At 44.9% G+C, this 10,270-nt stretch overlaps 1 protein-coding gene across 3 annotated transcripts in view; it reads left to right on the plus strand.

The window, feature by feature from the left end:
* The window catches only part of GRAP2 (GRB2 related adaptor protein 2), a 298,245-nt gene extending 291,772 nt beyond the window's left edge, over positions 1-6,473 (plus strand). For all 3 annotated transcript variants that reach the window (XM_073642728.1, XM_073642726.1, XM_073642727.1), the window contains 2 exons: positions 3,943-4,083; positions 6,085-6,473. In XM_073642728.1, coding sequence (XP_073498829.1) covers positions 3,943-4,083; positions 6,085-6,285 — 342 coding nt within the window. In that variant the 3' untranslated portion in view covers positions 6,286-6,473. The remainder of the gene's footprint in view (positions 1-3,942; positions 4,084-6,084) is intronic.
* Positions 6,474-10,270: the final 3,797 nt, after the last annotated feature.

Genomic DNA, 10,270 nt, shown 5'->3' on the forward strand with positions numbered 1-10,270 from the left:
TTTAATTTTGACCTGGGCTTCGCCCCTGCAAGTCACCGCCCTAGGCACCGGACCTCTGGTCCCTAGTGTCAGATACGGACCAGCGTACACCATACCAAAGTACACTTCATTCTATGTACAGAACATGTTATTGTTTGTAGCTAATTGCCCTTGACACTTCCTCTCTAGCTATCACCATCTAACGTCTCTCTAGTTGAAGATCATATTAGCATTTATGATTAATTGTATCTCAGAGTTCCTAATATGCTATACATAGAATGTAGTGTACTTTGGTATGGTGTACCATTGCATTCAATTGGGATATACTCCAGGCCATCCACTAGAATCTCTGTAAAGTGGTCTCATAATCTGTACTGTGTTCAGGATTATCTGCAATCAGAAGGATATGAATTTAGTGATATACATGAGACAGTTCTTTAATATCTGAAATTATAAGGATATGAATCTAGGTGACTTTTATAATGAAGAGGTGTCGAATGCAGACATATGTGCAATAATGTAATCTTGAGCTGTTGGGTAGTATCATGATAAAAGGAGATTTTTAAATTAAAAAAATGCGTAGGATTCTAGTGGAATTATACGAGTGCCATCTTCAATCAACTAATCACATTAGAAGAGATAGTTGTTTAAGTGAACGGAAAGAGCTGTGATGAACACAGTACAGCTACCGATACTATTAATTGAAAATACAACACGTAAAGAAGATCTGTCCTTTGGACACGCTGTAGACCTTTAATGGTGTAACATACCTCTCATAGTGCTTGTATGGGGAGATAGTAGCCTTTGAGGCATTCTCTAGTGGATATTACAAACCACAGTAGTGTGCTGTAACTTTTTTTTATTTTCTGTTGTTTTTATGGGTTTATTGTCCAGTCTCGTAAAGTACAATATAGGTTATTAGTCTCCTGATAAGTCGTTATTAATGTGGACGACGAAATGCATAGAGACAAAGGACTTGTGTTAATAAGGGTATTCTGCACCTCATGTAGAGACAGGGGGGTTAGGTTTGTCTATTTGTCACCCTCTGACTAACCATCAGGGTGTGAATAGTGAGTGCACTGTCTGTAGATTTTATAGTAATAAAAGTTTGGTATTAAAGGTTAAGTTGTATCCCTTTGTCAGTTGGCAACATACATAGATGAATATAATAGAACACATGTATCATAATAGTTTATATAATACATTGATAAGATATTATGATCAATGCCTGGTATACGGTATATACTCTTCTATAGAGCCAGTGAGCGGGGGCAGTACATCTCCTTAGTACAGACATTATTACTGTGTCCATAGTGGCTGTTACTTTAGCACAGGTCCATGCAGCCTCAGTACATTACAGAGGGTAATACTCCCTTATCTGTCAGCTCTTTCTTGCAGGACATCTGCAATTATGATTCTTTCTGTAACATGACATGCTACCAACAGAGGGCAGCAAAGACCAGACAATTTATTAACATTTACACTTGATTTTAGAGTGTCTTCTATGTAAAGATTCATTATACATATTTCCTAGCACTTCTCTTTATGACATAAAAGCTGCTGTCACAGGTAAAGCTTAGGGGATTTGGACCTCTAAACTTGCCATTAAAGGGGTTGTCCAGCAGGTGTGGATATAGAATTGGTGCAAGCTGTGCAGCCACCAGGGGCCCAAGAGGTAAGAGGGGCCCCTAACCTCTATCCACTTCCAAAGCGGTTGGAATTTTGTATTATGAATAGCTAATAGTCTCAAAGGGCCCATATGTTGTTCTTGCACAAGGGCCTTCTTTTTCCTTTGTCTTCCCAATGTCCAGACATGTCATACTGGTAACCCTCCTTTTGGAGCAGCACGGTGGCTCAGTGGTTAGCACTGCAGCCCTGCAGCAATGGGGTTATGGAGTTAAATCCCACCAAGGACAACATCTGCAAGGAGTTTGTATGTTCTCCCCGTGTTTGCGTGGGTTTCCTTCGAGTTCTCTGGTTTCCTCCCATACTACAAAGACATAGTGATAGGGAATCTAGATTGTGAGCCCCGATGGGGATAGTGATGATTATGTCAGTAAAGCTCTAGTTGGACACAGCCTCGCTCAATGCAAGTGTATTAAGCAAGGTCTGACAAGTCTAGTCGGAAGGTGGCCAGAAGTATGCAAAGTGCTTCCGGCACTGGTGATCGTCACAGTGCGCAGTGCATGCGATGTGAGGATTCACAAGTCTGCAGTCACATAGAAATGACAGCAGACTAGTAGCCTAAGGCAGGACAACCCCTTTAATAAAAGCTGATTGGTGCAGGTTCTGTGTGTTGGACTTTCACTGTTCTGATATTGTTGCCCTATCCTGAAAACTTGGCTGTGCATGCACACACTGCCACTGCCACACCCAGCACAAAAGACACACTGTGCAAGAGTTGAGAGTTTATACACACATCCTTTTTTCCTGTCTGATCTAAAATGATCTATGGAGGTGTAGTGAGCAAAAGGCCTCAGAAGAAGGAAAGAGGGATGTATGCACAATTGCTCGGTTCCTGCATGGACACTGTGCTCGGCTTTTGCAGTATCACTAAGTCCAGGTGTTCAGTTCAGGCAGCGTTCATTCTAGACATGGAAGCCCTGTTGATCAACAGACGGTGGGGTGGAATGGTGCACTGAGCGTTAGTCACACCAAGAGTGCACCAAGCACCCTTATTTGCATAATGAATAAAGATTGTTTCCTAGATAATATCTAAGAAAACTAGACTACTTTAAGGATTTTTATAAGCCAAGTCCCATACATGACTATCTGCTTAGCTTTAAATTTGAAGGCGACAAACTCCCTTTAAAGGGAATCTGTCACCCCCCTGGGCAATATCAGACCTCTACTATGGTCATATAGGGTATAGAAAAGTAAATCTATACATACCTGTACAGCCCATAGTAGAGGTCTGATTGCAAAGAAAAGCACTTTAATCAATCTTTTTTTCCACAGGCTTGGAAAGAAAGAGAGCCAAGAAATCCCCGCCTATCTGCTTATTATTCCCCTACATCCCCGCCTCTCTGCTTAATTATCATATTCTCCCCTCCCCTACATGTTACAGGGCCCTGTGACGTGCACTGTGCTCCCTGACTTCCGGGCATGCGCTCTGCTTCATCCCGGCCCCGTCTCTCTGTGCTCTGCGCCACAGGTTTCTATTGCGCAGGCGCCGGAAAGTGACAGTGACTCCCTGCGCCTGTACAATAGAAACCTGCGGCGCAGAGCACAGAGAGACGGGGCCGGGATGAAGCAGAGCGCATGCCCGGAAGTCAGGGAGCACAGTGCACGTCACAGGGCCCTGTAACGTGTAGGGGAGGGGGGAATATAATAATTAAGCATATAGGTGGGGATTTTGGGGAATAATAAGCAGATATGCGGGGATTGCTTGGCATCCCCCGGACGCCAAGCCTGAGGAAAAAATAACTGATTAAAGTGCTTTTCTCTGCAATCTAACATCTACTATGGGCCATACAGGTAAGTATAGATTTACTTTTCTATACCCTGTATGGCCATAGTAGAGGTCTGATATCGGCCAAGGGGGTGACAGATTCCCTTTAAAGGGGTTGTCCAGGTTTATCACAAAAGTCTGCAGTCACACTCGTTTACTACACAATTTCAATTCAGTCCATGCTATCCAGCTTTAAATGGGTTGTCTCTTTAAAAAAAAAAAGTGCTTTACTCAGCCTTCCCCACCCCTTTAAGGTATGTAAGAAAGAAGTAGTGTAATAAATGAAAATAAAAGCCACTGAAAAACAAGCTATGGAACACAGTTGAAGTTTGCAAAACAATACTTAGACCCAGCTAATATTGTCAGACTTTACAGCTCAGCCTTACAATAATTGCAATAGCAACAATAGATTGGTAGTACATGCTGTGGAACTATAAGTCGCAGTATTCCCATCTTAAAGATACATGAAAGTGTTTATGTACATATGACTGCATCTACTATTATGCTCACAGACAACTCGGACCCCTAATCCTGTGAGATCATTTGGCCCAAGTGGCGGAGACCACGCAGATCCATCTGCTAAGAGGTGCATGCAGAACGCAAGGGAACAGTTTGAACAGAACAATTGCGCTATGAGAGCGGAATCACAGATCGTGAGTAACCGGAAGTCTCACCATACGCTGCGCTGCATTAATATACCGTATACAGCAATAACATCTGTAGGTTTTAGATATTTTTCAACTATAACAATGCATGAGAATATCAAATACTGAGCTAACACGTATGGAGCAATCAGCCGTATTTGCTGGAAAACACAGTTTCAATTAAATAGTAACCATTGATTTATTTATTTATTTATATATTTGTTTATTTCATAAATTAATAGTACACATGAAAATAAGAAAGTGTGCAATATACCTTATCAGAGAAATCTGCTTCTTTCTCCTCCTGGACTGATCTTTCACTTTCATTTCTTGGTTAAAATCTGTATTTAGTAGAGATAGACTTTGTCCATTACTGTGATAGGAGAGATGACAGTTGGTGCTTTTAAAATTCTATGGAGAAGGAGGGAGAGGGAGAAACTAGAGGCAGACACATACGTACATTTTACTGTAAGTTCTCTGAAAATGACAGATACAGCTCTCCATTGAAGTTTATGAGCACCAACTTCCATCTCGAAAGAAGCAGATTTCACTCATAAGATATATTACAAGTTTCTTATTACCACGCAAGACTGATTTATAAAAATGAATAAATAAAATAAAACAATGGTTACTCATTAAGGGGTAACGATCATTTTAATTTTTATTTCATAGATCATTAGTACACCTAAAAATAGGCAACTTTGTAATAAATCTTATCAGAGAAATCTGCTTCTTTCTCCACCTGGACTGATCATTCATTCTCAAAATTCTCAATTCAGACGTAAAATATGTCTTCAGTGAATACAGATTTTACATTACTGAGACAGTGGATGACAACACTGAAAAAATTATATGTAAATGGGGATCAGGGAAGAGCTCCGCCTCTAGCTCCTCCCTCTACATAGAATCTTATCAGCACCAACTGTCATCTCCTATCTCAGTAATGTAATTATCAGTCTTCACTGAGTACAGATTTTACTTGGGAATTTAGATTTTTGAAAATGACTGATCAGTCCACAAGGAGAAAGAAGCAAATTTTCTATCATAATATTTTTTACAAAGTTGCTTATTTTCATGTGTAATAATAATTTATTAACTACAAATTAAAATGATCATTACGCTTAAGAGTAAGCATCGTTTTTTGTTTGTTTTTTTATAAATCAATAGTTCGTGTTAACAAGAAACTTTAGAACATATCTTATCAGAGAAATCTGCTTCTTTCTCCACCAGGACTGATAATTCATTCTCAAAATTCTCAATTCAGACGTAAAATCTGTCTACAGTGAAAACAGATATTTCCATTACTGAGATAGGTGAAAGTTGGTGCTCATAAAGTTCAATGAAGACAAGTAACTGTTGTTTCAGGAGAACTTACAGTAAAATGTCTATTTCTGCCTCTAGCTCCACCCTCCTCCACTCTCCATAGAATTTTAAAAGCACCAATTGCCATTTCCTATCTCAACAATAGAAAAAGTCTATCTTTAATGAAAACACATTTTACCCATGAATTGAAAGTGAAAGATCAGTCCAGGGGGAGAAAGGAGCAGATTTCTCTGATATGATATAATACAAAGTTGCTTATCTTTACGTGTATTATTTATTTATGAGATAAAAATCAAAATGGCGGTTACTCATTACGTTTTCCTGGGCTCCACAACTGGATATAGGTTTGGTAAATTGTATTTTTTAATGTGCATTATTTTACATAGTGTTCTTATAGTAATTGGAACTTATTGGGAAGTTTTTTTTTACAGTACATAGGAAATATTGTGTGTATCTATGCCTGGGTGGAATTTTAATTCTGAATTGTTATTGATATAGAAATGTTGTAATTATCAGCACTTTGAGATCTATATGTCAATATGTTTTATTTACTTGTATCGCACGTTGAGTAGTTGCAATATGCCAGTACTTTCAGTGTTGTAGGGATTTTAGGTGATGCGGTGTGTCCTATTTTTGTTGATTATTGTTGGTTGACAAAGATGTGACTACTTTATCTATCCTTACAAGGCTTCATCACCACCACCAAGACGACTTCGGCGGGTAAAAGCTCTTTATGACTTTAAAGCCCTAGAGTCTGATGAATTAAGTTTCGAAACCAACGACATCATTGAAGTGCTAGAAAGCTCTAATGATTCGTGGTGGCTGGGAAAGCTGGGAAACAGGACGGGGCTCTTCCCCACTAACTATGTGGCAAACATCGACCGATGAAGGCAAGACGTGTAAAGAACTGAAACATTCCAGGGTCTCTACCGTAATACCCGCTTCCAATCTACTTTCAATAGGTCATATTTATTGGGGACGCAATGCCCCTGTTTTCACTAAATCTTCTCTCTTTTTAATGTTGCTGGCATTCGGCTGTAATTTGGCAAATAAAATGGTTTGATATTTAAGATTTCTTTCCTTGTGGCTGCTGTGTTCTTGGTTTTACACACATGTGTTTGTTGAAGATTTCGCTCTTTAATGTTTAAAGGGAATTTGTAATAGAAAATGACCTAATGTTTAAATTAGGTCTCTTTATTAAATATATTTTTCCATATATCTTTATTTAAAAAAAATTAGAAACCTTGCAGTTTTCACACTGGCCTTTGGGGTAATTCTAGAATCATACTTCCTGTTTCAGGAAATGCACATATAAATTAGCCACAATGATCAAACTCTGACCCTATCTCTTGTATTAAAGTGTCTAATGAGCATATGCAAAGGTCACTGTGAAGGGAGGGGAAGCAAGGTCAGCTGAGACATCACCTATTGTTATTGGTGGATCCTGTGTTATCAGTTGTGTGTAGAGATGTTTTCGAGGTAAAGAACATTCTGGCCACCAAAAGGGTAAGAAGAAAGACCTTTTTTCTTGTGGATTGGAGGGGGTTTGTTCCTGAGGAGAGGTCTTGGGAACCTAGGAAGAACATCTATGCCCCTCTCCTCCTGAAAACATTCCTTGCGGGCTTGAAAAGGAGAGGGCGTAAAGGAAGGGGGTACTGAAACGTACTCTGCCTCTGCCTCCCTCCCCCGGCAGAGATGCCAACTCACTCACTGCCGCGGCCCCCGTCCGGCACTTCCTGATCCTGCTGATGGTCGGGGTACGAGCACCACGTGCAGATCCCCGGGCACTGTGCTTAGGACGCACAAGCTGTTCAGTCCTCTTAAAGGAACAGACAGCGTGCGCTGTCCTAATGTGTCCCCAGCCAATGCTGGGAGCAGGGCCGGCTCCAGGTTTTTGTGGGGCCCGGGCAAAAGTCTCAGTGGGCCTCTTTAACACATATCACGATTCATGATGCACAGATACGGCAGAGAAATATAGGTATACAACACAGGGCCCAGCCTGCCCCCTCATTCTTCACATATGCAAACATACACACATATACAGTAGACAGACATGCATAAACACAGTACACAGATAGGCATACACACACAGAGTACAAAAACATGCGCGCGCATACAGCATACGCAGATGTGGCACCCCAGGGGTCTGGTTTTCCACAGTAACAGCAATGTTATGTCTGAAAGCAGGTGGGAGGTCTCTTGGTCAGGGATCCTATGCATGCCACACCTCCTGCCCAGTCCTGGGAGGGGAAGAACTTCCCCTATATAAAACTGGGGCTGAGGCAGGGTGAGTGAGTAGAGAAGAAGCAGAGAAAAGAAGCAAATATAGGAAGAAACAACAGGAGCTCTGTGGGAGCAGTGTTACAAGGAGTCAGGGGCTGGCAGCTACAGAGCTCGCCCTGACTGAGAAGTTATCACCTGACCCGGAGTCCGAGGCTGTGGGGACTAACTCCCATCCAGCAGCAGAAACCGACCGGCAGGGGATTGCAGGTCCTCTGGCCCAGAAACCCGAAGGCCCCGAGTCACCGGCCATACGGGTGAGCACCACACGGTACACTCAGGGACGTGGGCTACTTATACCCGCCTCTAGCAAGGTAGCCAGAAGAGTATCGTTAGTTTGGGAGGCCTACAACTCCGCCTGGCCAGGGGAGATCCCATCTGCTCAAGGACTGACCAGGCCCCAATCGCTAGCCAGTACTCCGGGAGGGTCTATCTTTGTCACCAGTAAAGACCCTGAACTACACAGTACCGTCTCCGAGTGGTTCCTGCTACCCCCATCATCCACGTCGGCTGCCCTGAGGCCATACCCCTATCACGCTGCACAATCCTACCACCGGCCTCAGCGGTCTGCCCTGCAGCAGCAGCTCCCTGGCTGCACTCAACGGGTGGCGTAGTCGTCCAACATCTACCGCTAAAACAGCGCCACTTAGTCTGACTCCCTGGGCACGGACCGGATCACCGCCACGAGACTACAACCCTCAACAGATCCGGCTCCGGGTAAGCTCCCGCGTGCGCAACGCAGCGCGACACAGGCCCAGGGGCGCGTCAACTTTTGGCGTAGTCGGCAGGATTTTGTGCCCGCAACCACCGGGTACTGCGTGCCTGAAAAAGACTGTTCAAACTTACCTGTGGTGAAGATTCCCGCCATCCGGCGCCATCTTCCGCTTCCTTCCCGCCATCGGTGGAGTTTTCCCGCCATCCGGCGCCATCTTCAGCCCTCTTCCCGCCATACGTGGAGTTTTCCCGCCATTGGACGCCATCTTGAGGACGCCGCGCGGGAAGAAGAGGGGCGTGGACTCCGAAAACGCGCGAGAACTGAAGCCCCGCCTCACGTCCGGACGTTGCGTAAGGTCCTGGAAGGAGCCCAGCAGACGCCGACGTCACAGGAGCGCGACGGAAGGTCCTCAACCCTGACGATCCACTGCGGAGCCGCGGCCTACGGAAGAGGATCATCGCAAGGTAGGCCACGGTCCACTAGGGGGGAGAAGGATGTCGGATACGGAGGAGAGCTTCACCGCTCCAACCCCCGCCAGCGCCACCGCTGTTGCGGTCATGCCTTTCACCATGCCCTATATCCCGGGGGCAGCCTGGCTACCCCAGTACTCAGGGGAGTCACATACCCTGCAGGACTTTAGAGAAAAACTGGATAGCCTCTTCCAGGTGTACCCCCTCACAGAAGAGCAAAAAGTAAGCATCCTGGTGGCCCAATTAACCGGGGCAGCCCAAAGGGAGGTAAAGTCCTGGCCACCTGGGGGGTGGACTGTCGCAGGGATACTAACCCGGCTGAGGGACACCTTTGATACCCGCACCTCAGCCGAGATCAAGCTTAGATTCTACAGGTGCAAACAGCGGGCACATGAGAGTATAAGGGACTATGCCCTGAACCTACAAGAGGCCCTGAGAGCCATTAAGCAGACCGACCCTGACGGCGTGGGAGACGAGGACAGGCTGTTAACTGAACAATTTATAGAGGGTTTATATTGCAATGCCCACCGAACCCAGTTGCGGGCAATGGCCTTACAGGACCCTCATCTGGGATTTGCACAGTTCAAGGACAGAGCCATCCGGGTGCTCCGAGAACCGGCACCAGGTGGCGTTGTGACCCACAGACGCCCCACTACCACCTACCACCAGGAGGCGGCGCCCTTGTCGGCAGGGCCTGTGGGAGCTGATGCGCAGGCTTTGAACAATGACTCGGCTCCAGACCTGCACCATCAGGTCCAAGAGCTAGCTAAAAGCGTTGCTGCGCTAACCCGAACTGTGCAGTCTTTACAGGTTTCCACTCCAGGGAAGATCCAGCTGGCATCCGGACCGGAGGACATCCCGTGGCGTCGACCAAGGAGGACCCCACCGGCCAGAGGAAGACCCAGCGACCGATACAACGAGGACGGACGACCCATCTGCCGCCGCTGTAATCAACCCGGACATATGGCAAGGTACTGTCCTTTAAACTGGCACAACCTAGGGTAGAGGGCCAACCCCTAGGAAAAAGATCATCAGGCCCATCAAACTGGCGCGACAAATATGTGGGAGGACGTCCAGTTTTGCCTGTGGTACTGGATGGCATTCCTATGAGTGCCCTACTGGACACCGGGTCACAGGTCACCACCATCCCGTACGTGCTCTTCAAGCAGTACTGGAATGACTCGGATATTACCCGCTACCCTGACGACGACTTGAGTATCATCGCCAGCAATGGTCAGCCCGTGCCACAGATCGGATTTAAAGAGGTGAACATTAAAATTGGTAGAGTTGAACTGGCAGCACAGGGACTGATCATTGTAGACATTGACAAACACGAGAGTCACCCAAAGATAACTCTAGGAACTAATGTAATTGAAAATTGTCTTGCAGAGGTGATTTTCCTTTTACA

Source organism: Phyllobates terribilis, unplaced genomic scaffold (assembly GCF_046119375.1).
Source record: "Phyllobates terribilis strain yellow unplaced genomic scaffold, ASM4611937v1 Scaffold_8__6_contigs__length_399053987, whole genome shotgun sequence".
Lineage (NCBI taxonomy): Eukaryota > Metazoa > Chordata > Amphibia > Anura > Dendrobatidae > Phyllobates > Phyllobates terribilis.